This window comes from Haemaphysalis longicornis, unplaced genomic scaffold (assembly GCF_048455015.1).
Source record: "Haemaphysalis longicornis isolate Haplotype H1 unplaced genomic scaffold, Haemaphysalis longicornis Haplotype H1 scaffold_4, whole genome shotgun sequence".
Taxonomy (NCBI): domain Eukaryota; kingdom Metazoa; phylum Arthropoda; class Arachnida; order Ixodida; family Ixodidae; genus Haemaphysalis; species Haemaphysalis longicornis.
The window spans coordinates 96,374,653-96,402,631 of record NW_027526361.1 but is presented as its reverse complement, the minus strand read 5'-3'; the positions used below and the strand labels follow the sequence as shown (position 1 = coordinate 96,402,631).

At 46.2% G+C, this 27,979-nt stretch overlaps 1 protein-coding gene across 1 annotated transcript; it reads right to left on the bottom strand.

The window, feature by feature from the left end:
- Positions 1 to 80: 80 nt before the first annotated feature.
- LOC144179130 (signal peptide peptidase-like 2B) lies at positions 81 to 26,863 on the bottom strand. Its single transcript, XM_077707360.1, has 13 exons — positions 26,653 to 26,863; positions 26,354 to 26,569; positions 25,977 to 26,090; positions 25,681 to 25,863; positions 25,493 to 25,579; positions 16,747 to 17,116; positions 15,077 to 15,173; positions 14,238 to 14,433; positions 12,530 to 12,604; positions 11,580 to 11,733; positions 11,102 to 11,179; positions 9,546 to 9,700; positions 81 to 3,341 (listed from the first exon to the last, which is right to left on the bottom strand). The coding sequence occupies exons 2-13, from the start codon at positions 26,441 to 26,443 to the stop codon at positions 2,862 to 2,864; spliced, it is 2,079 nt and encodes a 692-aa protein (XP_077563486.1). The 5' UTR covers positions 26,444 to 26,569; positions 26,653 to 26,863; the 3' UTR covers positions 81 to 2,861.
- Between the last annotated feature and the right edge of the window lie 1,116 nt (positions 26,864 to 27,979).

Here is a 27,979-nt window from a genome sequence, read left to right as displayed (position 1 = left end):
ACGGCAAAAGCATTCTTGCATGTGAGCATTTAAAGATTTTGCTTGTTTCTCAGCATAGATTCGAACACAAGCGCATCGCGTCAACCAAACACGTATAAATTTATTCGAGATTCAAAGGACTCTCGGAACAAGGTACAGAAGGAAGAAGCATGCGGATGGTGGGCAAAATATCTGTAGAGAATTTTTGTTGCTTCCACAGCACCATGATTAAATGTTAGAATAAAACTTCAGACGGTGCAATTTAAATAAAAAAACATAAAAACGCTGATACCATTCCTTGATGAACAAATTGTCCGAAATATGTTTAATAAAGCCACAACCAGTGGCGTGTTTACATGGCCACGTTTGCAAACAAAGCAATCGACAGTTCGGATGCAGCTATTTCCTTCGCTGCTTGCACGATTTACGAATATTTGTACGTTATGATCACCACCACTCAAACAATTTTATAAAAGGAGAGTACTTGGCACACGACACATTTGTAATTTTCAAAAATACAGTCTTTCACACTTTCACTTAACAGGCAAGCAAATCTGTGATGTATTCATAATCACTGTGTTCACGCATACAAGCAGATGCTTACACCAAATCTCCCTCCTACCTTGCAACATGATCTCATGGCTAAAATAATAACAAAACTTTGTGACGTGTAACGAGTCATCACTAGGGGTACACAAATAGTAAAAACTCAGCTCTAATTAAACGTGAATTAAAGTATTTTCGAACAGCAGCAAAAAAGTTCCGATATCGAATCCAACATCAAAACTGAATATTTGTTCCGTTCGAATTTAAGAAAAATTCTTGGGGGAACAGAATACAAACTTAAAAATGTGTTCCTAGATTCTGTCTCCTTTACTTAGTCCCGTTCGATGTTTCCTAGCACATTGAATTCCTTAGTTAGAAACCAATTTGCCCAACTTTCTGCTTTAGCTAAAATGGTTCTCCCAGATTTTTTTTCTACCACCAAGTTATCGAAAACATTGTTGCTTTTAAACCCCAATCTGTGTACCCATATCTATGCAAAAGCATCAGTTTATTATTTAAAAGCGAGTATTTGGATGGGTTAAGACAGACTTCAAATGAACAGGGCATGAGTGATAGCTGGCACCACCACACCATAGGTGTCTACCCAAAAAGACCAATTTCATTGTGGCCTACCCCATATCATTTGTAAAGCAAAGGACACAATGTAAGACGTAAAAAAAGTCCTACGCATGGTAGTTTTTGTGTTAGCGACTTCGATCTAGCAGATTAGGATGGCAAGCTTGTGACAAGGTTTGCAAAAGGTACCGACCAATGGCTTCGAATGTTCGAACTCCTTGAAATTATCGTGAACTTGAATATATTAGGTACCCTAATTTTGAATCACATTACTCAGGCAGTCATTATCCAACTTGAATCCGAAACTTAAATATTCACATATCCCTACTCAACACTTCTATTTGTGTCAACACACCCTTTGTAAATGACAATTTGTAACTAGTACAATATACCAAACTATGCTAATCTGCGCTTGCAGCAATTGAAATGCAATCACGCGCCCTGGCACTACAGCGCACGAACGTTCAAACAGTTACAACTTCACATCTAGGTATACTTCTACAATTATTCGTACAGCTAACAGCGTACAAACACACAATCACATATTTTTGTTCACTCGATTCGGGCTTGATCACCTTGTGAACCACTCGAGAAGATGAAAAACTTGGGGTATAGTTTAAACTGTGACTCGGAATGCCTCATTCCATTGATCAGATGCGTGCAAGACTTCAGATGGTGCAAGGTTTCATTAAAGACTGAAGTTTTCGTGAAAGAAAAGAAAGCAGCACAACCTGCACAGGGCATACCCCAAAACAGTGCGAGGACGGAGCACAGTGAAGGCACCCAGTGACTTTAGCCAAAACACAGGGCCAAAAAGTCCCAGCCAAGGATTACAGACATGTGCTCCCAACTCAATCACTGTACTGCAACGCTAAGAAACATAAGGCTTATTGAGACCAGTGTCAACTGCGGGAACTTGTTCTTTGAACAGCATTCAAACATCAAAGTGGTACAGCTGTGCTTTTTTGTAAGCATAAAATACCGATCTTGCTATTCAGGTCTCAAAGAGACCCCTCGTTATGTGTGCACATTAGGTACAGATCAAATTGCAAACAAAAATTGTTAACACACCTGCCTTAATTTGGCAGCTACATTCATTGACGTAATTTTAAAGCTGAAACTTCTTCAATGTTGACGACACATATATCAATCTGAAGTGTGTTCCCTAAAAACCCTCATAATGCCAGGGGCCTTTGATGCAAGCCTTTGATGCATGGTACACGTGTAATACACTCCCAGAGGTTCACAAGCCAGGCCATCATCACTCCAATGCAATGAAGCCAAAAAGTACAAAAAGAAGTTCTGCAGCTTAGTAGAAAAGGCATGGCAGCGTCAGGAGAAAACACTGGCCATTTTGCGGCGCACTGGCAGCCTGGCTTATACCCTACAAAAAAAAAAGAGAAAGAAAGCGGGCAGAAATTTTCCTGCATGCTCCGTCTGATACAACCACCAGCACAAATCAAACTCCCTCCCTCCTCTCTTTCACATAAAAATGGCTCGCCACAAAGATGAACCACTGTGCTTGCCCCAGAGCCCCCTTTACAACCGTCACATACGTACAGAAGGAGGCAAACACACCAACTTCAAACTTCCTCCAGAATTTTGCTGCAGGCGCAACGAAAACTAAAAATAAGGAGCAACATGCCACGTGACACCCGAGTGGGAAGTGAACTGGTTGCAGCGGGGGGACAGTCCTCGTTGAAGCAGAGCAGGGAAGAGACGTGGAAGGAGGCGGCTTGGCTACCGGCCACACTTGGCTACTACCTCTGTGCCGTCGTCTGTGGTGGGGCGGCGGCACTGCCGAAGTGGTCCTGAGCCCCTGCCCAATACTGGCCCTGGGGCTGGGCGTATTGAACAGCGTGCAGTAGAGGGGTGCTGGCCTCCGGCGTTCCCCCGAGCCTCATACTCCTGCCAGCGCTTTTCAGCGGCACCGGAGGGGTAGCCACTGTTGACGCACGGCTTCGAGGTGAGTCCCGCATGAAATTGGGGCTACCGGGAGGTGTCCTCCTCGTCTGGACCACGGTGGGGGGAGCAGCAGCCATGGCGTCGGGTTGCGGTGAGACTGCTGTGGGCGGCGGACTTGCGGAACGCGGAGGCGTTGCCCGTGGACTGGAGTTGATCGGGGCTGGTGGGAGGCTTGGCGAGGAAAGTGGAGAAGCCGGTGCACTCATCGCTGGCAGGGTAGTCGTGGCAGCAGCGGCGGCGACCTGGATGTTCGACTGTGCCACCATGGGTATGGGCTGCGCAGAGTACAACGCGCGCCGTTGTTAGCAACTGGACTTACTTCTCACACAATGGACAAGCATCACACAAAAGAAGTCCTACGTGATAAGGATGAAACACTTTGACACCCTGGATTCCACAGAATACAAAACATAGCGAGTGAGCAATGAAAGCTGAGGAGCTCCTTCTTGAGGAAAGCCCTCAGAAAAGCTCCTGCGAACTAATGTAAGTTTAAGTTTAAGCGAAAACTGCACCAATGTGCATGTGGAGAGGAAACGAACCTGGGGCTTCGGGAATACGAGACGAGCAGGCATCCCTAATAACTCCACAACTCGATGGCCCTAGCTCTTAACTGAGGGTGGACCCAGTGACTGCACTGTGGCCTTCGCCTTAGATACGTGTTGGAGACGTGCAATGGGGCCTACAGGAGCAATTGGAGCAAGCAAATTGCAAGAGTAGCAGTTAGGTAAGTAGCAAAGTACATTTCCGCTAATACCATAGACATAGCCTTAATGAAGGTGACTGGCCCAGGCTCAGATCTCAGACATGGTGACACGGTGAAGAAGAGAACAACGCGGATGAGAAGGATGATCGTGGTAATGTCAACACACAATCACCCCCGGGACACGTGCCGCTCCAACGAAAATGAAAAAGATGCAAAAGGGAAAAGATGATGATGACAGTGAGATGAAATGTTTGGCAATTGGACACTAATGCTTTAACGTTCGCTGCACCACAAGGAGCGCTTACGTGTCCCCATAATTTCTAACTGAATAAGCATTGGCTCCTATTGAAAAAAAAAACCGTGAAATCACGGACATACGCATCAATATAACAATGAGGTGCTAACTGAATAAGCATGGGCTCCTAAAAAAAAAAAGTGAAATCACAGACATACGCATCAATATAACAATGAGGTGCAGTCAAACCCTGCGATAAGGAAATCCCATGAGTAAGAAATTCCCGTGCCAACAAAATATTTTCGGATCCCCAGTGAACAGCCAAAGAAGACCATGTATTTCATATCTCGCAGCAACGAAATGCTTTTCTACAGCGACCCCACATTAACGAAATTCGCTGCAAGTCCAATCAGCATTTCAGCTATCCATTTGAGGCGAACAGTGTCCAAAAAGTGCTCGAATGCATTTTTTGCGGACTCAAATTGCGTAAACCTTTGTCACTGTACGCTGGAATGGCCACTGCCTTATTTGTTTACAAAAAATCCCGGCAGCAGACAGCCACGAAGGCACCATCCTCGCAGCGACACCTCCAGGGTGCGACAGTTTAAGTCAGGGCACGGCTTTGGTTTGGATTGGCTTTGGCTTGGCTTTGACTGAACAGCACGCGTGCGTTCTCTGTGTGCATCTTGTGTGCGTGGCAACTGGCACATTTGCTCTTGATAAGATGCCTCCACCTGCCCAAAGGCTGAAGTTTTTATCCCTACAAGATAAGGCAGCCATCATTGCCCAAGTCAGTGGCCCAAGTGGTGGAAGGGAGGATAGAGCTGACAAGTTTGGAACCGCCTGCAGCTCACTCTACAATAATGAGTTCGAAAGCTGCCACTCTTTAAAGGAGCCATGAAGAGAAAATACAACTTCGTTTAATTTGAAAGAACTAGGATTCAGTACCTCACTCAGCTCCATTACAGCCACAAAAGATGTTTTTTTAACGAAAAAAAAAAAGCAAGAACTATTTAAAAACTTTCAAATTTTGCGCCACAGTGACGTGTTATGAGCAAGAATGACGTCACATGGGCCAACAATAAAACATAATTTTCAGTGCGTTAACTGCACGTTAGCATTAAAGTGATGCAGTCAAATGGAACTAGAGGCCCCATTACAGACGTCCAGTCATGTGTCGTCGCGACAGGTCAGTTAGGCGGCCGCCAATCGCACAAATAAGGTTCCGTGACGTCATAGAAAAGTTGTGGGAAATTGGCTAAGGGGTCACAACTGCTTCACACGTTTTATTTATTATTTAATATCACCGTTATTTGTTCGAAGATTGCGATGATATTGGTATCATTGTTATCGGGACTAAGCAGTCTTTCTAATAAACCCAACTTGTATTTTATCTACATGGTTCCTTTAATGGCGCACGTGCACAAAACAAAACATTGATGGCTCCGACCTTTCCAGATGACAACAAAGCGGTGCTCCCTTGGTTTTGTGAACAGCACTGGAACAACGAGGCACCACTATCTGGCAAAGTTAGTCAACAGAAGCAGCTAGACTTCGCTTGCATGCTCTGGCATGCTCGGTGCCAAGGACCAAGGAGAAAAACGCGCAGAGAATGTGAACCCGCGGGATGTTTTCGATGTGTTTGACATGATTCAGTAGTTTTTATAGGTAGGCACGCATGATGACTTCCAATGAACCGCTTGTACTGCAAGAGCTGAGCTGTAAGGTTGGCACAAGGTAAGGCTCGCAAAGTAATATAACCGACTTTAGTGAATAAATACAGCAGAACCTCTCTGATACGTTTTAAAAATGCGAGAGAGAAACATACTATCGAGGAAAATGTGCTATCCGGGAAGAAACGTACTACTATGGGGCATTTTTGGTGTTCACAATCGAGAACTTAGTAACCGGGAAATCGTATCAATAAGGTTCTACTGTATTCGGTTTGTGGGCGATTTCCCCGTCAGTTATGTTTCATTCTCGCAGCAAAAAAATTCTCGCAAAAGCGAATTTTTTTTTTCCCGGCGGTTTCATTATTGCAGGGTTCAACTGTACCGCTCTTTTGACAGGGAGGTGTGTGGCCTGGCTTTGAATTTCTAGTCCCTTTCTCAACAGCAGAGCCACCGAGCACTGTAGACCCCTGTATGGCTGAACCCTCGCAGTGTGTAGACCACGTAAAGTTAGGACTGCTGGGTAGGGCACAACCTGAGCACAACCAGTGGTGAAGTGATGAGAGGAGGTTCTCTCTAAACACTGCCCTCTCTAAACATTGCCCTCTCTAAGCAACAGTGTAGCCACAAAATAAAAAAATCCCAAATTTAAAGTGAACGTCCACAAAACCGACAAGCCGGCTGAGTCATAGAGTTTCATACTAGAATGTTCTAGAGGGAAATCTGTAGCTGCAATCGGGAACCGTCATGAGTGCCGCCATAGCAGCTATACTGGTGACAACTTAAGAACGGCACCGGAAGTTGCCGCTGTGCCTTATCACCGTAGCCGGATCTTTCTCCGCGTGGCGCAAGTAGGGCGTTACTGGGAATATTTTGAACATGGCGTGAGCCGTTCCCGTGATTTTTTGGACTTAATATGCTTATAAACGACTCCAGTGACGACAAACAAACTGCGTGAGACAAGGCAGACGATATCACGCATTCATAGCAAACCCCTTTCAAAACGCGCGCGCCCTGACGTCACGGGTCTGGCGCTTTGGCGGAGTGATTCACTACATGAGGTGGTGCCGTTCTTGAGTTGTAACCGAGTATAGCAGCATTCCCCTCCTACTTGGCTTGGCTAACTGCTTGACTTCTTTTCACTCCTGAAGCCAAAAAATTAGCCAAAGAGGGTAAAACATTGTTTCTCTTGTTCATCTTGCATGAAGCTTCTAAATAACCCCTGACAAATAAATCTTTGGGTGCCCCGCTTTTTTATTGTCCTTTAACGATAAATATCTTTTTTTTTTTGCAGCCAGAGGCAACTTTAGAGCTTGTTGGCAAGCCATATGCAAAGTGACAATGAAACACTTCTCTGCGGTACATAATGGCATGCTTGCTGATGCGTGGTTTGCCTAGATTTCCCTCCTGTATATACAGTGGAACCTTGATAATATGACTTTCAAGAGACCGCACAAAAGCGCCATATGACCAGGGTGTTGTATGACCAGGGTACAGGTAAATGCCAGCCTAGTAGATGGTCTCACATGACAGGTGGGCTAAGGACTTATTTAAACTACTATATTAAGCGCGTTCTCGTGTAACTCGTGAACCCCTCCGTGAAATGAAAAGTTTTTAAAATTAAAATGGCTATTTTGCGCCCCCCACCCCTCCATGGCATCTGCACTAGCCCGCCAGCCATGCACCACGCGCTACACGACCCCCGTGCTATCCGGTGCTATTTATAGCCTGCTTGCCTTGCCTCGCATGTGCGTAACAAAGCCGACGCAGTTGAGCAGATTGAGAGGGGGAAAGGCGAGAGTGAAAAATGCCAAGCCGAAGCGAAACGAACGACAGAACAAGGCAGCGATGGAAAAAATGGCGGAAAAGACAAGCTACAACGCAGCTTTGAAAGACGCTGATGAAGCGGGATTCACACGACGGAGAAACCCTCTCTTTTTGGCCCGCGGGACCCGCTCACGTGACCGGTTTTAGGCTCCGCCCCTCGGTGGGGATAGCCCGCAGTGGCTCCGCGAAAGAATGCCTCCACATGTTTTCGCTCGACGGCGGTGGGCCTCGGCGGGGAATGGAACCTGTTCCTCGGCGCTGTCGTCTGCTAGTCACTCCGCGTAGCTCCGCACGTGTGGATGCGCCGCCAGGCCGGATAATCCGGTCACATGCTGTTGACGTCACATATCCGTCCGCCTCCGTGAGAGGGTTTCTCCGTCGTGTGAATCCCGCTTAAAGGAGCCATGAAGAGAAAACACAAGTTTGGTTCATTCGAAAGATTGCCTCGTTAGAACCATAACGACACCACTTATAACGCAAACTTCGCTCAAATAAGCTACATAATTAGGAAAAACGGGAATGGTCATGCGACCCACCAGCTCATTTCCCGCAACAGAACCTATGCCGTCACATGGGCTAAGCTCTGCGATTGGCGGAGGCCGGCAAAAGCAAACGCATGTTAGGCAGGGCTTACAGTTTGCATAGCGAGCTAAATGCCCGTGAAACATACTGCACATTCTTTTTATGACAAAGAACGGTGGAGTAAACGGTTGAAGTTCCGAACGAACACGCAAGCGTGTGCGCCAATGCGTACGAAACAACCGCCTGGCCGAGCTCGACATCTCGCCGTCGCGCAGACGAATTTTCGGGTTCGAGGCGCTCTGACCTTGGAGGAAAAATGCCGTAAACACCGCGCATTGACGCTCGTATCTTTCTGGTCGAAGCAGAGAGCTCGCGCGAACGGCTTTCCATACACGACACCGGCCAACTGGCATAAGCGATACTGCTACTGAAGTTGAACTATTATTAACCGTAATAAAAATACGGCGCATACGTACCAGTCTGTATTCGTCCGTGGCGACGGCGCTGACGAGGCAGCGGTGCCGACGGCAGGGCGTTCGTCTGTTGTGGCTATCGCGGAATGGTCGCTTTCCCGTCCACCGCGTATCCCACAACTCTTGCCGCTCGTGCACTTAGAAGCGTTGAGCGTTCAAGTGGTGTGAGGTTGTTAAATGCAAGCCCGAGCTCCTCGGCGAGAGTTTTGTTCTCCGGATCAGGCGATTCCATGACTAGGGCTGCGGGTGCACTAGGTTTTACTAGCATTTTTAAAATGGCCGCCGTCTCGGTCGACTCCCGCGTGTGGGTGCTATATGGAGTCGACATACTAAGTATCTGTTTCATGGACCGGCCCGTGTGACACCATTGCTCACGTCACCAAATGTGCAATTTTAGCGGGAGATTTAAAATTTTGGCTTAAATTGCCTTATTTCTCAGTGAATAAAGCATCATTTGCTTCCGGGAAAGCGCTTGGGGTACTATGAAACACCTAATCTTTCGAATAAAACAAACTTTTGTTTTCTCTTCATGGCTCCTTTAAGCAGAGAGCCAAGAGATGGGGAGAAAGAGAACGTCGTGAAAGGAAGAAACTTAGATGAGTGGGCGAGAAAAAGTGGGCGTTCTGCCATCGCCGTAAGGTTGCGTTGTATGTGTTTTCGCATTAGTCGGCTCGATAGGAGCTTCAAATTCGCAGTCTGCCGGCCACTTGGAGTTTGACTTCTCGCGGTTGCCGTATTGGCATTCTGCTGCCGCGTGGGGCGATTGAAGGTCAGCTGCCGCCCGCCACTACTCGCCTGCTGGTAAGGTCCGTTGTATGAAGCGGACTGTGTGCACCCGAGCATCGTATATTAGGGGGTTTTAATGCATTGTTTCTATAAGGAGTTTGCCAGGACCACAGCGATCCGTCGTAAGAAGCGGGTCGTGGTGAGTCAGGGGGACGCATCAGCGGGGTTCCACTGTGTTAGCACGAAGCCCTATGGCCTCCGTCACCTAACCAAACTCCCTGCACAGCCCTCGCGGCCACCAGGGACGATTGCGGAGAGCTCACCTTGACGCCGTGCCAGATGTCGGCCAGCTGCCCCCTGCACCAGGCTATGCAGACCGTGGGCAGCAGGGTCGCAGGGACCAGGTAGAGCAGGGCCGGCTGAGGGGTCCTCATCATGTAGAGCGCGACGAACGTCAGCACCAGCCCAACGCCATAGACTGCGCACAGGAACAACCAAGCACTTGGAGGGCCAGCTTTGCTGCTTGCCAGAACTTTGAAAGCACATCCGCCGTTCACTGTTTGCATTGACCTAGTTAGGTACAGTGTAATTACATCCCCCCCACCCCTATAATTAATGCTAGAAGAAAGGAAACAATGAAATGCAGCCAAGTTGTAAGCACTAAAAAGAGTCTAGCGTCCTCCCCAAACATAAATAGGTTTGTAGCATTTTGCATTGCTGAATTTATTTCCAAAAGCAATGCAAGGTAGCAACTGGTTTTGTGCAGTGCCCCCTTCTGGTAGCGAATTCAACAGCCCTTGTCTCAGATCTTTATTTTTTCCTTTTCTAATCCTTCGGCAGACTGAAGCTCAGTGGACAACAAAAGAACTACAAGGCTTACCACTCTGACACAACTGTTCTCAACCAACCAGGAGCCATGTATAGAATTCGGTGTTCAACAAACAGAAACAGTGCCTTTACTTTGCCCTGTACTTCCTCGATACAAAGAAATCCATAGATTCCCCTCACTTCCTTTTTATCGCGGGAGCTTGACCCTTTTGCGGTCGCCAGTTCAACTTTCCAGCATTGTCACAGATGCATTCAAAGTGATTGATTGATTGTAGGGTTTAACGCGCCGACGCAATGCAGGCGATGAGGCGCGCCGTAGTGGAGGGCTCCGGATTAATTTTGACCACCTGGGGATCTTTAACGTGCGCCGAAATCTCGTACACACGGGTGTTTTTGCTCTTCGCCTCCATCAGAAAAGCGGCCGCCGCGGCCGGGAATCGAACCCGCGACCTCGTGCTCAGCAGCACAACGCCTTAGCCACTGAGCCACCGCGGCGGGTGCATTCAAAGTGCTTGCCGCTGTAACATTATGGCACTTTATGCCGTTTGTTTTTCATGGATTGCTTGCGAGGTACTTTTATCTCTCTAAAGTTGCACAATCTTTCTTCATTTTATTATGGCTGCACTTTCCTGGCCTCACAATCTCATTTTGCGGGGCTCAAGGTGCTCATGTGGCCGGAGTATTTGCACCACTTGCTTCCTCATAGGAGATTTACTGGACTACCCAAGCTCACTTCTTCTCCCATGGGCAGAAAAGTGTTAAACAGCCAATTTCATGCACATTTACCAAGTTATTAACTGCTGAAAAACTATTTAGCTAGTAACACTGACAATTCACTAGAGGATCGGACGCCAGCTAGCAGTAAGCACTGCTAATTGGCATCTAAAATAGATAAATCCAGCACGCAGCAAGCACAAGTAAAAAAAAGTTTCATAAAACTAAATCAAGCAAAGCAAAGTTAAGGACTGTTCTCATCACGTTACAAAAATGAAAAATGGGGAAAGTTCCAAGAAATAAGGAGGGAGGAGAGTGGAGACAGGATGCGACGTACACAGGGTTCCGGAGATGAAGTACAGCCGGCTCCGGGTCGTCAGCAGGTCAAAGCCATGGCAGTAGGCAACCAGGAGACCTGCAAGTACACGGACCCCTGTTTAATTACGCCTACCTGGTCAAGAAGCGACCCTCTCTAAAAGGTACACAAAAGCGTAAAAACAACACGAGTGGTATGCATCACTCTGAACAATAACAACAAAAACAGCCAAATGTATTGAGAGCAGGTGTCGTCCAACGCATACGTTACTCCACACCACAACTTGCAACGTTCCAAACCATGAAAGGTGAAAGTTCTTCCCAAAAAGAGCAGTGGTCCCAAAAAGATCACTTCGGCCTTACAAAATGCCCCACTTCTTTTGCCCTCAAGCTGTTGCACATAGCAAGTCCACTGGTAAATTTCCTCATCTTTCCAAGCGCAGCTGCTTTCAGGCTTGGAATTTTCCTCCCGCCACCAGCACTCAACGTTCACCACTGACCGGGCACGAGGATGTCGCCGAAGCCGAGCAGGGAGAACTGGCCGAAGCAGACGGACAGGGCCTCATTGTTGAAGTGGGGCACGCGCAGCACCATGGGCAGCTGCTCCTGCGTGTTGCCCCCCTTGGCCACCTCCACCATGATGCTCTCGCCCTTCTGCGAGGGGGCAGCAGCAGAGGCGAGAACAGGGCGGTCAGCACACACCGCAACCGCGGACGAAAACTCTCGCCATTCCTTCGCAAGTCTTAATAAACGTGTCTATCTGCATTACAGTTGAACCCCTTTATAGGAGACACGTACCAGAAAGCAGTTCCTGTCTCTTATATGACAGGTCTCTTATAAGCAGGGAACCATATTTTCACTAACTGATCAACCCGTAGTTAAATGTGGGCACAGTAGAACTAAAATAAGCGCAAAGGAAGGCTACAGCATGTTGCAAGAGGCTTATTCTGATTTATGTTTTGCCCGCGGAATTTATGAGGTAGTTCTGAATCCTTGTTTGCTTCACGATTATATTTAAACTGTTTTTTTACAACAGCTTCTGCAAGCTTTCTCCTCTTTCGCTGTTTGCAGAAGATGAATAATAGATGTCGAGTTCACAAGCCTGATGAATAGCCAGAGAGCACAGCTTCTTCCACCGTGTGCACTGGCTATTCATCAGGCTTATGAACACGACATCTGGGATGCTTCTTCATTGGGAGCTATGCGACTGAGACATCCCACTGTGCGCTCCTGGCATTTTTGGCAAGCGCAGAAACCCGCATGCACCTATGTACATTGCATCGTCGTCGTTTCATAGCTGACTGAACCACTGTGTGTTTGCTGAAGTTAACACCTCGGTCATACGACACTTTCGCACGGTCCTTTGAAAGTCGTATTACCGGGATTCCACTGTATTTACAAGTTTCACATCAAAATGCTCTGCAGTCTGGCACCACGCATCCAAACTTACCATAGTCAAGAAAGGAGTGACGAACACAAAGAAGATGTCGTAGAAGAACAGCAACACAAGCAGCACACTGCAGATCTGCGACACAAGGTAAAGGGAACAAAAGAACACGTCTGAGAATCAAGCTGCTACCAAACATGTTGTAGAGCCATACTTAATTTAAGTTCTTAGGGGCTCACTGCACTGTGAACTGTTTTTGCTGCAATGGCACAAAGATCTAAGAAGCCTCAGATTTAAATTTTAACAATCAGAATAAAGCTGGCACGTATAAAATTCCCCCCTCCCCTGGTACTCGAAGCAGTAACACCTTTTGAACTTGGCCGGTACACCAACGGGGGGGGGGCACAGAAAATGGGATAATGCGGTGGTAAGGTACATTGCAACATATAAATGCGCTTACGTAAGTACCGACATATTTCTCACTGGAGCCAAGCAGACATTGCATTCTGTGACAAGTGTGAGACTGCTTCCAGAGAGGTCAGCAAAGCCAAGGACACAAATCTGCCCCGCAGTATGCCCGGTGAAAACATGGTTATTTCACATTGTGCCACCTACGAATCAATCAAAGAACTACAGAGCAAGACGCCAACACTACCTCTGCTGATCAAACGCTCACTGGGAAACCATTAGTTGCGAGAGCTGCAACAGCACAGTTTTTCAATACACACCAGCTGCAAAACACAACTTCAGAATCCTAGCCAAGTGAGCAGCACCGCGGCACCTAGGGGACAGAAACTGGACTTCACTAAGCATTTACTTAATAACAAAACTTAATAAAATAAAGGCTGTTTTTCAAATCAGGAAACTTTAAATCGGGTAACGTTTACTTACGTCTCGAAAATTTTTTTATTACTTGAGGCTTTGCAAAACATTTATCTTTAATAACAAAACTTACTAAGGCTTGCTGTTAAAATAAGAAAACTTTAAATTAGGTGTGGTTTACCAATGCTTCCACGGTTTATGCCTTATGACTTACGGCAATAGCTGCAAGCACTCGAGTAACTACTTCAACTTTCCGCCAACAGATGGCAGGCTACTCAGCTTGCCCCATGCTTGCCTCTGTTTGTTCTCAGCGTAGGGGGCCAACCGTGGACTGGTTTTAAGTGCAGAGCGCTTTAAGGGCTCGCCTTGTCGTTTTAGCTCGCTCACTGGACCCAAATAGAGCCACGCGGCATTCTGTCATCGCGGCGCAACCCAGAGGCTTCAAAAGCCAAGCGGTTTATATAGTCATTAGCGTTCAAAACTCGTGAACTGCTGGTGCTTGCCATACATCTCCCCGTTGTTTAGCGCAAAGAAAGCTGTAGGTACATTTGAGGCGAAATGTACGTAACTAACCGGCAGCGCCCGCGTTCACTTAGTTAGGAACCCTCTTGGGTTGGTTTTTACGATAGTAAGAGAAAAAAAAGTGGCAGTGCAATGTTGGCACATGCGAGGGGAAAAGCAAGTACAAGGAGAATAGAACTCCCGCTGGTGCAGTTTCAGGCAGGGGGCGCGCGAGCACTGCGAAGGCGGGAAATTTGACTTGCATTGGGAGGTAGCAGTGAGCAGATAATGGTGCTACAGCCCATTATGGCGAATCACTGCTCTGCACTTCCGACAGCTTTCACATTGAGTGGAACGGCTTTAATTTTTTCATACATAGGGCCTTCGGGGAGTTCCACAACCGGTACACATTGGTTAGCTGTGAAGACAGGCCCCGAGAGGTGCTCACCATGAGGTTGGGCAGCCGCAGGGTCTTGAGCATGTTGATGCTGAAGGCAACGCCCAGCAGGTCTTGGAGTATCCAGGACTGCGGGTGGTGCCGCAGGACCACCCAGCTGACCGACACCGAGATGGCGAAGATGATCAGCACCAACTGACGAATCTCCAGCGGGCCGTAGAAGCAGGGGCACAGATTGCGCGGGATCCTGCAGGCAAGTGAGCACTTCTTAGGCGATGCCAAGAGCACTCACTCATTGGCTCAAACTTCATTTTCCTTCTTCATGCCTACAACGTATCGCAGAAAACTGAAGCATTTGCTCTGCTGAGGGCTGCGTCGATCACTGCAGCCACATCTAATTGCACTGGAGCAGAGCAAAAATTGTCCTAATACAACCTAAGTGTTGCACGCAGCGTAAAGGAACTCCACCACGAACTGCCGGAAACTGCTCGTACTCAGTACTGCAAGCTACACCTGCAGTATATTTAGGAGGCAAACTTTGTTACACCTCTAACACATGGCCTTACCAACCTGTTGAAATGGAAGCATTAAGTTGGAGGTGGTATATAACAACTATCATCAGGAGGGGCCATCGCCATGCACAAGGGTTGACATAGCTTCTGCAGCATTACAAACGACATGAAGGGACAAACACTCCTGATATTTAAAACTCCCTTCATACCCATCGATTAACCAAGTTTTTGCGGGAGGACATTGCTCAAACTGCTCTGCACAGGACCCTAGGTGCCCGATACTACAGTGAAAGAGTACTTTGGGTACTCCTAGAGAAAGGGAACTTCTCTGGCCTCAACACCCTAATCTCAGCCCGTACTGCTGTGGCATGTACCCACCTTGTGGTACCTATTGGGACCATGTATATAAGGGGCTCGAGCACTCCAATGACAGAGACCACCGATGCCAGGGCAAACATGCCTATGATGAAGAACACTGCAAAAGACAGAACAAGGGGGAACAACACGCCGGTCACACAAACTTGAGTGGCACACAAGCTGTGCAACACATGTGCAACAATGCAACGTACACATACATCACTGGCTCCTTAACCATTTCGCTGTCATTTACGTACCTGTACGTTTTCGCATTTCCCCTCCGCAGTGTCACTGACGTACCGGTACGTTCTCCATTGTGCGTTCAAAAATCCGCACAATAGCGCAAAGCAGGCGTGCCTAGACTGTTTGCACCATCTGTCTAATTTTTCTAGTGGCTCGTATTTTCACTCGCTAACTCTTACGATGGTATATTGAAGAGTACAGAGTGACAACGCCCACCCTTCATTGCTGTGGAGCTTGGTTGCCCTGCGCGCTGTACTCTGTCAGGATGAGTAACCATGTGGCACGCGTGCGATTACGGGTGCTGGGGTTGTTGCGCTATCCTCAACGGGTTTCTAGGTTGTTTTTTTTTGTTTGTTTGTTTGGTTCCCGCGCCTGCTACGACATGTCAGGTTATCCCAGCGCGCTGTTGCCTCTCCAATAGTCCGCAACATGTCTCAATCGCAGCTTTCACTCGCTCATTTCTGTGCATTGTGCGGGCTGCTGAAAATGCTCCCTCCATGCACGTGGTTACTTTCGGATGGCTGACCACGCGGAGCCTTCAACGCGGACAGGAGCAATGGTTCTTTGATTACGATCCAAATACGAGCCGAGCTCGGATTCGCATTCTGAGAGTTTCCCACCCAAGGAAGGGGTGCGAGTTCCACACCGTCAGATTGTGATGTTTAATTAAGCGGTTGGGGTGGTCATTCCAGAAGCGTGCACAGCAAACTGATAATATCTGGAAGAAAGGCAATTTCTCACCCACGCTCTTTCCTGTCGATGCGTTACATTCCAGATGCTATCGTAGGCAAATAAACCACTATGTTCTTTCCCTCATATTTCGGAAACCAAGCCGGCACTGGGGGTGTGTCACAGTCAGAAGCACCCGACAGTGAAAGGGTTAAAGGGACGCTGGCTGAAGGCAACCAGTAAGTCAGTTTCAAACGAAAGTTCGAAACTTCCCATAGACATATTAGTGTTGATTTGGTGCTGAAAGATGCCTTAATTGCTGAAATACAGCTAATCAAAATGTGCATTTCCCGTCCTCATTTCCCTCGCAGCGACTCCACAATGCAAACACTGGCTGCTGCAGCCACTGTTTGCGTCACAATGAACCAGAAGCTTACTGTCAGTCATCTACAAGGTACTCACCAAGGTAATCGCTAACAGAATTTCTGCCACCTTAGATTTCAGTCAACCTAAAGAACAAGCAGGGTTCCGTAAAGGCTATTCAACAATGGATCATATTCACACGATCAATCAGGTGATAGAGAAGTGCGCCGAGTATACTGAACCCCTATATATAGCCTTCATAGGTTGTGAGAAAGCATTTGAATCGGTCGAAACCTCAGCAGTCATTCGGGCATTAAGGAACCAGGAGGTAGATGAGCATTATGTAAGAATACTAGAGGATATCTACAATGGGTCCCCAGCTACCATCATCCTCGAGGAGAAGGGCAGCGACTGACCGAGGTACTGGAAGAAGAAGTAGAGCAGCAGCAGCATGACGCCCATGCAGATGACGAAGAGGGTGACCAGCACGGGCGACACGTCCAGCGAGCTCTCTTCCTCGAACAGGTTGTCCGACTTGGGCAGCGAGCTCTCCTCGCCCCCCGCGGCACCCGTCCCGGCCCCTCCTCCTCCGGCCACGTGCGAGCCGTGCGTGCACTTGCCCATCTCGTGCTGGTAGATCTCGTGCTTGACCAGGCCCGACCAGTAGGAGCCCACGCCCAGGGTGAACACGGCCACCAGCCAGATGATGATGAGGCTGTAGTCAAACGCCAGGCTGCGCTTGGTGAACAGCTTGGTCAGCAGCGGCTCCTTTGGCTTCATGAGGCTCTGCAAGGTGATCACATAGGACTCGCACCACCTCCATCCACCACACCGTCTCCACTTTTGCCGTAGCACAACATTATAACCTTTCGTGACACAGTGAGTACAATTGCACACGCGACTTTTAAGAAAACTTTTGTGAGTTACAATCGTCGTCATCCCCACTTGAACCGCTCAGCCAGCACTCGCATTTCCCACTCTATGGAACGGTGCTGCCATCTCGTAAATGTCGCGCCTTTACCATCCACCAATGCTTTACCAAACAAGAGAGCAAGATGAACGCCCCAGCGTTCTACAGCACGTCAAGTAGGTGTTCTTGGTGCTACCTTTTCTGTCTAGTTAAAAATGTTTATTAAAGCAAAACTGAAGCTGTTACCTTAATATATAAGGGCTACAGACCACAATAATGTGAATACCTTTTCTACTGTAGCAATGGTTAGGAAACGGTGGTCACGTTTGCGATGCCATGTTTACGATTAAGACACAACCTAATTTATTAACTACTTATGAGATTGAGTTGTTTATGGTTTTTAAGTGAAGTTTTGGTTATCAAAAGCATACACAGGCAGTTAAAAATTTTTCTGACGGCTACATCACAATGCATGTCACAAAGGGGTAAGGGCCATGAAGACAAAATCTAACGTCATTTAGCCTCTGGTAACTCTCTCAGCTCCGTTCTAGCCCTGATGAACGCTTTTTTAAACTAAAAAAAAAGGTGAGACATAACTTTTAAAGTTTAAATTTCGTGCCACACAATGTCAGCAGTGATGCAATATAGGGAACACTAAAAACATGGCTATCAGTGTGTTTACTTGTAAACGGTTCAAGTGATACGAACAAATGGAACTAGACACTCCATTGAAACTGCACAGTGATGCTTCCCGGCAGTGGCTTTGGTCGTGGCTACCAATCACAAAAAACAAAATTCCGTGACATCATAAAGATGCAAGAGAAACTGGCTGGTGGCCACTGCTTCATCCATGTTTTTTAAGTACAGAGAGCACTTTAGGGGCTCGCCTTGTCGTCTTAGCTCGCTGTAACGATCAATGAGAAATGACTGCCGGAATCAGGCGGTGCCGCGAGATAATGGACCCAAGTAGAGCCCGGCGTTCCATCGTAGGGCGTCCCGCAGAGGCTTCGAAAACCAAGCAGTTTAAATAGTCATAACAGTTCGAAACTCGTCAAACGCTGGCACTTGTCCTGCATCTCCCCGTTGTTTAGCACTAAAACAACTGCAGGTACATTTGACGCAAAATATATATGTAATTAACCGGCAGCACCCGTGTTTATTTAGTTGTAAACACTCGTTGGGTTGGTTTTTGCAATAGTAAGCGAAAAAAAGTGGCAGTGCAACGCTGGCACGTGCGGGAGGAAAAGCAAGCACAAAAAGAACAGAACTCCCGCTGGCGCAATTTCAGGCAGGAAGGGGGGGAAGGGGGGGGGGGGTGAGCACTGCAAAGGCGGGAAATAGCAGTGAGCGGATAACGGCGCTACAGCCCATTATGGCGAATCACTGCTCTGCACTTCTGACAGCTTTCACGTGGAGTGGAACGGCTTTAATTTTTTAATATCTACATTATTTGTTTGGAGTTCGCAATAACACTGGTGCCACTGCTATTGGGACAAAGCAGGCTTTTCAGTGAATTAAACTTGTATTTTTTCTTCATGGGCACTTTTTAAAACTGGCTGCTGAACAAAGGGAAGCAGGGAAGGTGAAACATTGCCACGGCACCCCAGCAATGTATCGTGTAAGAATGTCACTGCTGCTCTTTCTTCAATCACTTTCTCCCTGAACGGTTTTTCTTTTTTCCCAGTTTAATTCAACGCACTACACCTCTGTTTCATAACTGCAATATCCTCTAAAGACAACAATAAAATGTAAATGAAGTTTTTCCATTAATTGGCCCCCTAATCGAACAAGCAACTGCACTCCCAGTGGCCACTGTGTCCAATAAGGTAATGGCAAACTGAAAAGCGCACTGGTCTAAATCTTCTTCCTCGCAGGAAAAAGAAAGGAACCCAAATTGGCTTTCTGTGTATATGATTTAAATAAGCATTTATTAGGCAACGTCATGGTCGGGGTCTAAACCTTTTTCAACATTGCTTGAGTAAGGTGGGCTTTCATTAAAACATCGACCAATAAACAACTTTTTATAAGCATATACTGTCTTTGCACTGTATTATGGCAACCAAATACAGCTCTTCTATGTGCACGCACACACATGTGTATGTGCGTGTGTGCGCATGCACATTTGGTATTCACAACAGCTAAATTTTTTCTCGGAGAGAGACAGAAAGGAAGCACAAATCTTCATGCAAGCGCTAAAACGAAGCACAAAACAGAAACAACAAAGAATCTTTCCGGAACAGCTGTGTCAGCATTTATGAGCACACCTTTTCCCTCCCGCCAAGTGATAAACTACCTTTTGAGTCCCCTCACACTTAGCTAGCCTCGAGCTAGTGTCTTGCATCCCCAATGCCGGCTAACAGCCCCTGCTTACTTTCACTTTTTTGCCTTATCATGCAAGAGCCAGGATGCCTTTTTATTTTTTTCAGAAGTGAGCAGTGCAAACCCGAACTGATCAGCTGACCATTCTTGCAGGGCATCGAAGGTAAAGGATGTAATAACAGCAAAAATAAATTAAAAAAAAAAGGGCCAACAAATGCTAAGTCCCAGACCAGGCACTATTGTTCTTTCCTCTGGCCTATAGAATGTAGGCTGAATTTATTGTCATGCAACCGCAAAGGTTGGATGATTAAGTCCAGGCTTGAAACTAGAAAGACCATTACTCTGGGTAACTTAAGAGTGGGTTGACTTCCCCTCTCTCCTTTTTTTTTTTGTTTCCTTTGTGTGATGTATATTATTCGAAAGGAGTACTTTGGCTAGGGCCTCATACAAGCAGCAGACACAAGAATTCATGCACAGATTTTTCCCGCAAGCACTTGCAAAATTGATTGCGGTGTCCCTGAGAAATAAGAAATAATACTGCCCTGTATGATGTATAAAATTTCGAAGCTATAATTGCTTATTTTAAGGCACTAAAGCTATGTCTGAAACTCCAAGTCACACTGTATGGCTATGAATTATTTCCATATTTTAACGTGTGCAAAAATATTGCATAAACTGGATTTTTTGTTTTGCTCTGGAAATGTCCTCGAACCACTAAAGCAACAAATGCCCCCTAAGAAAAAAACATACTACGTGACAAACGGTGGTTTCCAACTTAGCCCTATGTTTGAGTCAAATGAGAATCAGAGAAATATTGTCTTAGCAAAACAAAAAAAAAATCTCACCGTTTCCCACTTTTGGTAAAGGTAAGTGGTAGTGCTGGGCGTCGATTAAAAATTTTAATCCAATTAATCTGTTTTTGTGATTTACACAAGGAATAAAAAGAATAAAGCGAGGTTATGAGTTTGAAGTCTCCTTTTTCTTGTGGGTCATCAACACGGGGGAGCCTAAATCATATTACACATTCTCCCATTTTAAGGATATATTGTGTATGCGTGTCGAGGAGGCCGTCCAGGTGGGCTAAAGAGATCCTTGCGTGGTACACCCGAGAGCGGCCGGCGCCTCTAGTCGTCATTGCCATGACATGCTGTTGCGGTTCTAACCATTGTATTAGAGGAACATGTTGTAGCTATGTAAAGCCATGCCGTCAAATATGCTGACAGAAATTTGGGGCGCTTGATATCTGGTCTACTCAACTCACGCGAGTTGAACCAATTCACTGGTTAAAAAATTTGGTCATGAACAATGCAATAATCGATTCATCGGTAAGTAAATCGATCAATCGCCCACCCCTAGTAAGTAGGAATAACTGTGTTAGAAATTTAACACTAGGGTTACCAGGAGATACGAATATCAAAAAATGCAAAAACAAAGGACACAGAAACAAAATCACAGGAACATGCACAGGACAAAAAGAATGCAAACTTTCAATATTACACGTTTATGGGAACACTAGCGGTAGTACCCGGCGGTGCCCGGGTGAGCCATTATATTAAGGACAGCAATTGGTATTTGTTAGTCGCCATATTAGGCTGCTTCATTGGGAAGTGGTACACACTCGGGAGCGCCTGCCTGCTGTCAGTACATAGGCTCCTACTTCAGCCGCGTCGTGGTAATGTGAAACGACTGGTACTCGTGTTTTACTCCAACTCTCGCTAAACAAATTGCACCAAGATGGCGCGTTTGGGCGAATGAGTCAGTGAGTGAAAAAGGTTTTATTGGGCCGGCGAAGTGGGAGTGGTTCCCTATTTCAGAAAGCCATGTGATGAGTGGGCAGCCTTCACTATGGAGGAAGTATTGTCAGGACATCCAGATCGCTGACTGTCACCAGGTTCTCCCACAGCTCAAGGTTTTGAAAAGTGGATGAAAGAAGGAGGAGCTTGGTTTGCTTTCGCTCTTAATATATGAGGAAGAGTGCCAGGTTGCAGCCACAACTTGAATTCGGCAGGAGATTGCGTTGGGAACACATGATGGAGGCCGGCTTGGTGAGGGGTATTCTTCCTCGTAGGAAGTGCTATCTCAGAAGATATGAACAATGTTCATCGGGACAGTTTTATCATAAGTAACATGGGCTTCCCGTGGGAAACGCGAGGTTGCAGAAAGTCCCAGCAGATGCCGAGGGCTCACTTTTTCGCTTTTTACTGGTACATCTTCTCTTTTACATTTATGATATATGACACCTGCTCCTACTGGAGACGCGTAGTTGCCGAAGGTGTCAACAGATGGCGACCGCTAAGCGAACGCGGGAAAACTCAACTGAATTTTACGTCCAAAAGGATGCAGATAAAAAATTTCGCTGGCCTTCTAATCACCATTTTAGGACAAAATCCTGAAAGTGGATTCCGGGCAATTAAATGGGCAGCATTTTCAAGGAAAAACGAATGGGAGAAATCAACTGGCTGGGTGATAATTTGTGAAAGTGTAAAAACACAGTGTTTTCCCGAAATCCCGCTTGCCCCTATTGGGAGGGTGTCTTTGAAAAATGTTGTATAACAGTGTTGAGATAAGTGAGTAAGTTGCCTATCTCAGGAAAACCCAGTTCGATATCTCCGATGGCGGGCGGTAAAACAATTAATATGTGAAAAACAATTTTACCGCTTTTCACTCTCTCCATGGTGGAATTTTTAAAATTTTAAGAAATATTGACCTCCAACACCGTAATCAGAACGTGCCCTTGCAATCTGTAGCCGTTTCAAAGAACAGTTTGGCTAGACGTGTACATAACCTGTCGGGCCTTTTTGGCTCATCAGCCGTGTAATTTGTAAAAAACAATTTGACCCTTTTAGCGGCGTCGCAGAGCGAAATTCTTCAAAGCGGTTCTGTGCATTTCTATGAGTAACATATTCTAGCAAAAATCAGTTGGATTACTGAATCGGTGAAAGATTTATTTAAGAATCTTTAGGAACGCCGTTTTAGATCCGGAATGCGGAGTCACCTCGCTGGTGTAGGTTAGGGCGAAATCCAAAAACTACTTTTTAGGTATTCTTAAGGGCTACTTAAATCAGTAAAAAGCACTTCGATATGTGAATGGGTGACCGAGAAAATCATGAATTCGCAAAACCACAATTTCGCCATTTTCTTCGGTTCGGAGGGCAATTTCTGGAAAACCCGCCTTAGTGAGCACCTACTCAATGACGCAAATAAACTCGTGAAATTTCAAGTCTCTAGGTCTAACAGTTTTGGCTGGGCGTTGATGAGTCAGTCAGTCAGTCAGTCGGGCACTTCTTTTTATAAGTATAGATTATAGACAGTACAACACCCTGTTGCCCATCTGGGTAAAAAAAGTGCTCAGACAACATTGATGTGAGCAGAAGCAGACAGAAGAAGAATAAAGACCCCCTTTTTTCAATAAGGGGGTCTTTATTCTTTAAAGAAGGGGGTCTTTAAAGAAGAAGAATAAAGACCACCTCTTTTACCACCAAGATGAATTCATACCAACTAAGTTTCCAACTTTCTGTTCTGTTGCCAATGCCTGTGTGTATGCACAGTCCCCAGATACCAGAAGCTGCTAACAAACGCCCAAGTGAACACCTGTGCTTGAGATTGTGTAACTCAATTGGATGCTGCTGGAGGCGTCAATTGTGAGCTACCATACGCAGCCTTCAGTAGTCACATTTTCCACGGTAAACGGTCTCCCCTGCCTTCGGGTGCTTCTTCCTTGTCGCCTCCTGAGCTCCTCCTCCTTAACAAACCCAATACCCCAGTCACACGGCTAATCTAATGTCATTCAAATTGAATGACATTAGCTGTTAATGACATTCGGTTCGGCCGTACGAGTCTACACGACGAAACAAATGTCGTTTGATTGAGATAGCAGTGACGATTAGCGAGCTCGCGAAACCGCAAAATTATACTTCAAGTGCATCAAGAAATGTTGTCACACATAATATTTCTTCAAAAATAAAAATATGAAAATCTTAGGTGACATCAGTAGACATCACAAGCCCAGACAAGTCCGCAAAAAATTCGTTTTAGGGTAGCGCACGCACTGCGGACGAGATTTTCTTTTTTGTTAGTACTTGTTTGTCTGTCTTTATTTCAACCGCAACACAAAGAAGAAAATATAAGCTTACTGAAGTCTTTTAGAAACGGTAATCTTTGGCTTATTACTGAATTTTCTTGTCTAGTGACGCGCCACTGCTGTCGAGGCTACTCAATTAGCCGCAAACTGAGGTTCATGGCCTCAGTTAGCCGCTAAATGTCATTCACCTAAAATGTCATTCGGTATTCTCGTGTAGTGCCAAATTAATGACATTTACAGTGAATGGTGTTTGCTCTAAATGCTATTAGATCTGCTGTGTGACAGGGGTATAACAAGCCCAGAACAGCATTTGCTCGTCGAAAACCAGAGTGAAAAAAGAAAATGTTTTTGACCGCCTGCCTCTAACGCATAGAGCAACAATTTTTGCAATCTTGTTTGTGACAAGGGTGAGGCCATTAAAAATAGGGACATTAAATCACCCCATATTCATTACCCAAAAAAAGGAACAATTCAACAACGCCGCAGCTGCTTGCTGAATGCACGTTGACCCTTCACTTTAACACAATCGGAAGTGGTCTCCGGAAAAATTAGCCTTTGACAGCCCACTCAATTCCAGCCCCGAAAGACATTTCTTTACCAAAAATCACACGAAATATGTATCACAAAACAAACTTAAATTTTTCACAATACAATGTCAGCAGCGACGTAACAAGGGAAATGCTAAGCACGTTAGTGTGCTTACTGCAAATTACCGTTTAGGTAATACGATCAAATGGAGCCCACTACAATCCCTGTTATGTTCCTTGGATTGGTCAGCAGCTGCTCACTGCATAAACAAGATTCTATGACATCATAAGGACCCGGGGAGAAAGGCAGGGCAAGTCACCACTGCTTAATCTATCTTCCTTAGGAGCCATGCAGACAAAACACAGGTTTGGTTCATCAGAAAGATTGCCTCTTCAGAATCATACTGACACCACTTTTAATGCACACTTCACTGAAATAAGCTGTATAATTAAAGGGAATGGCCATGCGACCCACTAGCTCATTTCCCGCAACAGAACCTATGATGTCATACGTTCAGCTGTGCAATTGGCTGAGGCCGGCAAAAGCAAACGCTAATTATGGAGGGCTTATAAGCTTGCCGAACAAGCTTTTGCACTTCAATGTAATGCCTATTAATTTTACAGCAGTAATAATGGCGGGGTAAACAATGAAAATTACAAAAATTGTCGTAAACATAAAAGTACCAATGTGCACTACTGTTGGTACTGGGCCCACTATGCTTGTTTTAGCTGCACAGCAGTCTGCCGCTTTGGAGTTGTCTTACATGACACTGGGCGATCGGCGTATGCGATCTTGTCTTACGACACTCTGTTCATCGAGGATACCCCAGGTTTCTCAAAATTATTAATTTCTACAGTAACAAAAACAAGCCAGATGCAAATACGGTCAAAAACAAAGCAACGGTCGACAGCGGTCCGCGGCTCAGTATGGCAGCACCATCAGGGAGGATTGATGGTAAGCAAGGCTGCAGAGCCTAAGGACGCCCTGAAATTCCGTTCCATTACCCGCCCCTTGTGACTTCATGGCAGACGTCACGAAAACACACGGTTTGGCGGGAGAATCAAAATTTTAACCTAAATTGATAAATTTCTCGGCAAATACGGCATTGTTTGCTGCCGGATAAGTGTTGGGGGCACTACGAAACACGAAATCTTTCGAATAAAACAAACTTGTATTTTGTCTGCATGGCCCCTTAACATCTGGTTGGAATTTTGCGATAAAATTGGTGTCCTTGTTATCAGGACTCCTTAACGAACCAAATTTGTATTTTTTCCTCACGGCCACTTTAAAAGTACACAAGAGCATATCTGCTGAAGAAACATACCAGCAAGGTGTTGCCAGTGATGTCCGTGACGAAGCCTACGACAAGGTCCATGTGCCGCGTGTCGTTTCTGTTAATAATGATGTTGTCCTACGGCAGTTTCAAATAAAAAAGATAAGGACACATGATGAGAGCTGTGTCGCAAGCACCAGAATCTCAACCACAGATGCCACTGCGCATCATCCACTCACCACTCTAGTTTTTTGCGTGGAGATGACGATACCGTACGCTTGGGCGGCCTTGTAGTGAAGGACGATCTTGTCGAGGGTGCAGTTCCCGCTGTCTCGGATCAGAGCGATTTTCCCGTGCAAGTTAATGGACTGCAGTTTCTTGCAGCCATCCTGAGCTGTCAGGTTGACCATTTGGACGAAAGCCTGCATTGTGAAACGCAAGAGAACTCCCATAACCCACAATGCTCGGCACTTGTTCGTAAGGCCTTTGCTCAGACCTGCAAGTCGGATTAATGCAACCACAACAAGCTTCTTACCATGTCGTCTGGGCTCTCTGGCAATTCTTTGAATTCCGAGAAATACACCATACAGAACTGGTGGATATTGTTATCTGCTTCAGCCATAATAACCGAGTACTCCCCAGCCGAGACCTGCGAGACAACGACGAATGTGTTACATTGACAACGTGTAACGTTTCCTGCATAGACAGCAGTTTCTCTTTTTGTACCTTTAATTCCACGACATCAAATACTTCAGCTCCCTTAGCTTTCTTCCCCCTCCATTTACATCATACGGTCTGTGGTTATCCTTCCCGCCAAATAAAGACATTGTCTTCGCGTATACGATCGGTAAAAATGTAGCGATGCGCAAAGCACCAGCAAAGATTTCTTGTGCGGCATGGAGATAACAATACCTGCGTGATGACCAAGGCCAGGGATAAAACCAGCCGCATCAGGGCCACGGGCGTTGCGCCGCATGAACGGCGCCCACAAAATAACGTCATGCCGATATGAGTGGTCGCGGAGAAGTGCTAGGAGTACTCCAACACAGGTGGCCGACGGCAACAGTATCTCGGACAGACCATGTTCGCCGCGTCCGCTCCAAACCCCTCGGCTTCGCTCACAAAGCTCTGCAATGGAACGCAGAGCGGAAATACCATCAGATCTCCACCGTGGCACCACAGAGCTTGACAAGAACGAACGATTAGCGCACCGCTGTCTTCAATGCGGGTAGACGGCTTGAGTCCTCATCGGGACCAGTCGCAGTCGGCTGCTTGCGGAAAGCGCCAGTCGCGCTTGTCGCACCGCCGCTCGAAGCGTAATTTTTCAAGGACTATTTCCAATCATCACAAAATCAACGCGTTTGTATAAGATCGTAAAAGGGGCCTGCAATAAACGCCAGTTCCCATAACCCCCACCTAAGCTCAGCTAGAGTGTACTAGAAGTTTTAGAGTGGCCCGACCGGCCGCCCGGAGAGGTGCTCGTTTCGCGCAGAAAATAGCGGCGGCGCTGTAATCAACGACCATTGAAAGCGAAAGCGGCGGCTGGGCGCGCGCAAGGCCGCGCGGCCGGCCGGGCCAGGAAACGCTTTGCGCGCGGAGCGCTGGAAATTTGTTCTGCGGGTCGTCCAATTGCTGAATTGTACTGTAGGTACAGTGGACTGTGGGTAACGAAATGAAAAATAAACGCTGCAGCTCATTTTGCGTTAGTTTTGCCTTTCCCGCTCGACAACAAGAAAAATTACGAATTTTCCTTCGGTGCAGCATTCGTAACGGATTGTAAATAAAGTAATTGCAGCCGACATTTTCGCTATTTCAATTTCCCATAAAAAAGTATTTCGCGTTGAATTGCGTAATATGAACCACTTTATGATTGCGTTATGATTGTGTCCTTATTGTGCTGCTTAATGGACATGACACGAAAAAATATGAGGACTGGGATGATAGCTTCTCAAAAGAATTTCTTAGTTATTGTCTTGCAATTTACGCTCGGACTGCAGTTATGTGGGTTAATATCATAAGTCGCGTTTGTTTTTTATTGCGTGAGTAGTTAATATAGCAGTATTTAAGCAGTGGCCCGCTTGGGATAATTACGGGTCACCGTGGTGGCCCAACAGAAAATGACACGCGCAAGCGAGATATCTTTTTAACTAAACAGGGGTTAGCCCAGTGGTAGCTCAGTTCTCCCAATGACCGTATTTCATAGAACTATTCCCGCAAAGTTCTATTAATCGCACCACCTTTCACCTGATTCGATCAAGAAAGGAGTTGAATCAAATTAACGCAAATTTAATTCACAAGTATGCTGAGGGTACAATTACACGCACATAAAACAAATGCAAAACATAGATCAGAAAATATATTGACCGCGACAAAGATGAAATATAACACATCTACTATAGAGGTAAAAGTTCAAGAACGCTAACATGAAACGGAACTGGAACAAATACACATTTTGTTTTCCTTTTCAATAGCCCAGCAAATGAAATGTAACGCGGGATATCATGCACAAAGTCTACACATGTAAAGGTTTAGGAATAA

Excerpts from the sequence above, each read along its gene's own strand:
- LOC144179130 (XM_077707360.1), bottom strand. The coding sequence starts at position 26,443 with ATGACGTTATTTTGTGGGCGCCGTTCATGCGGCGCAACGCCCGTGGCC. Across the intron at positions 25,864-25,976 it reads CAGAGAGCCCAGACGACATG|GCTTTCGTCCAAATGGTCAA; the intron begins GTAAGAAGCTTG and ends TTCACAATGCAG. Across the intron at positions 3,342-9,545 it reads ACATCTGGCACGGCGTCAAG|CCCATACCCATGGTGGCACA; the intron begins GTGAGCTCTCCG and ends TACTCTGCGCAG.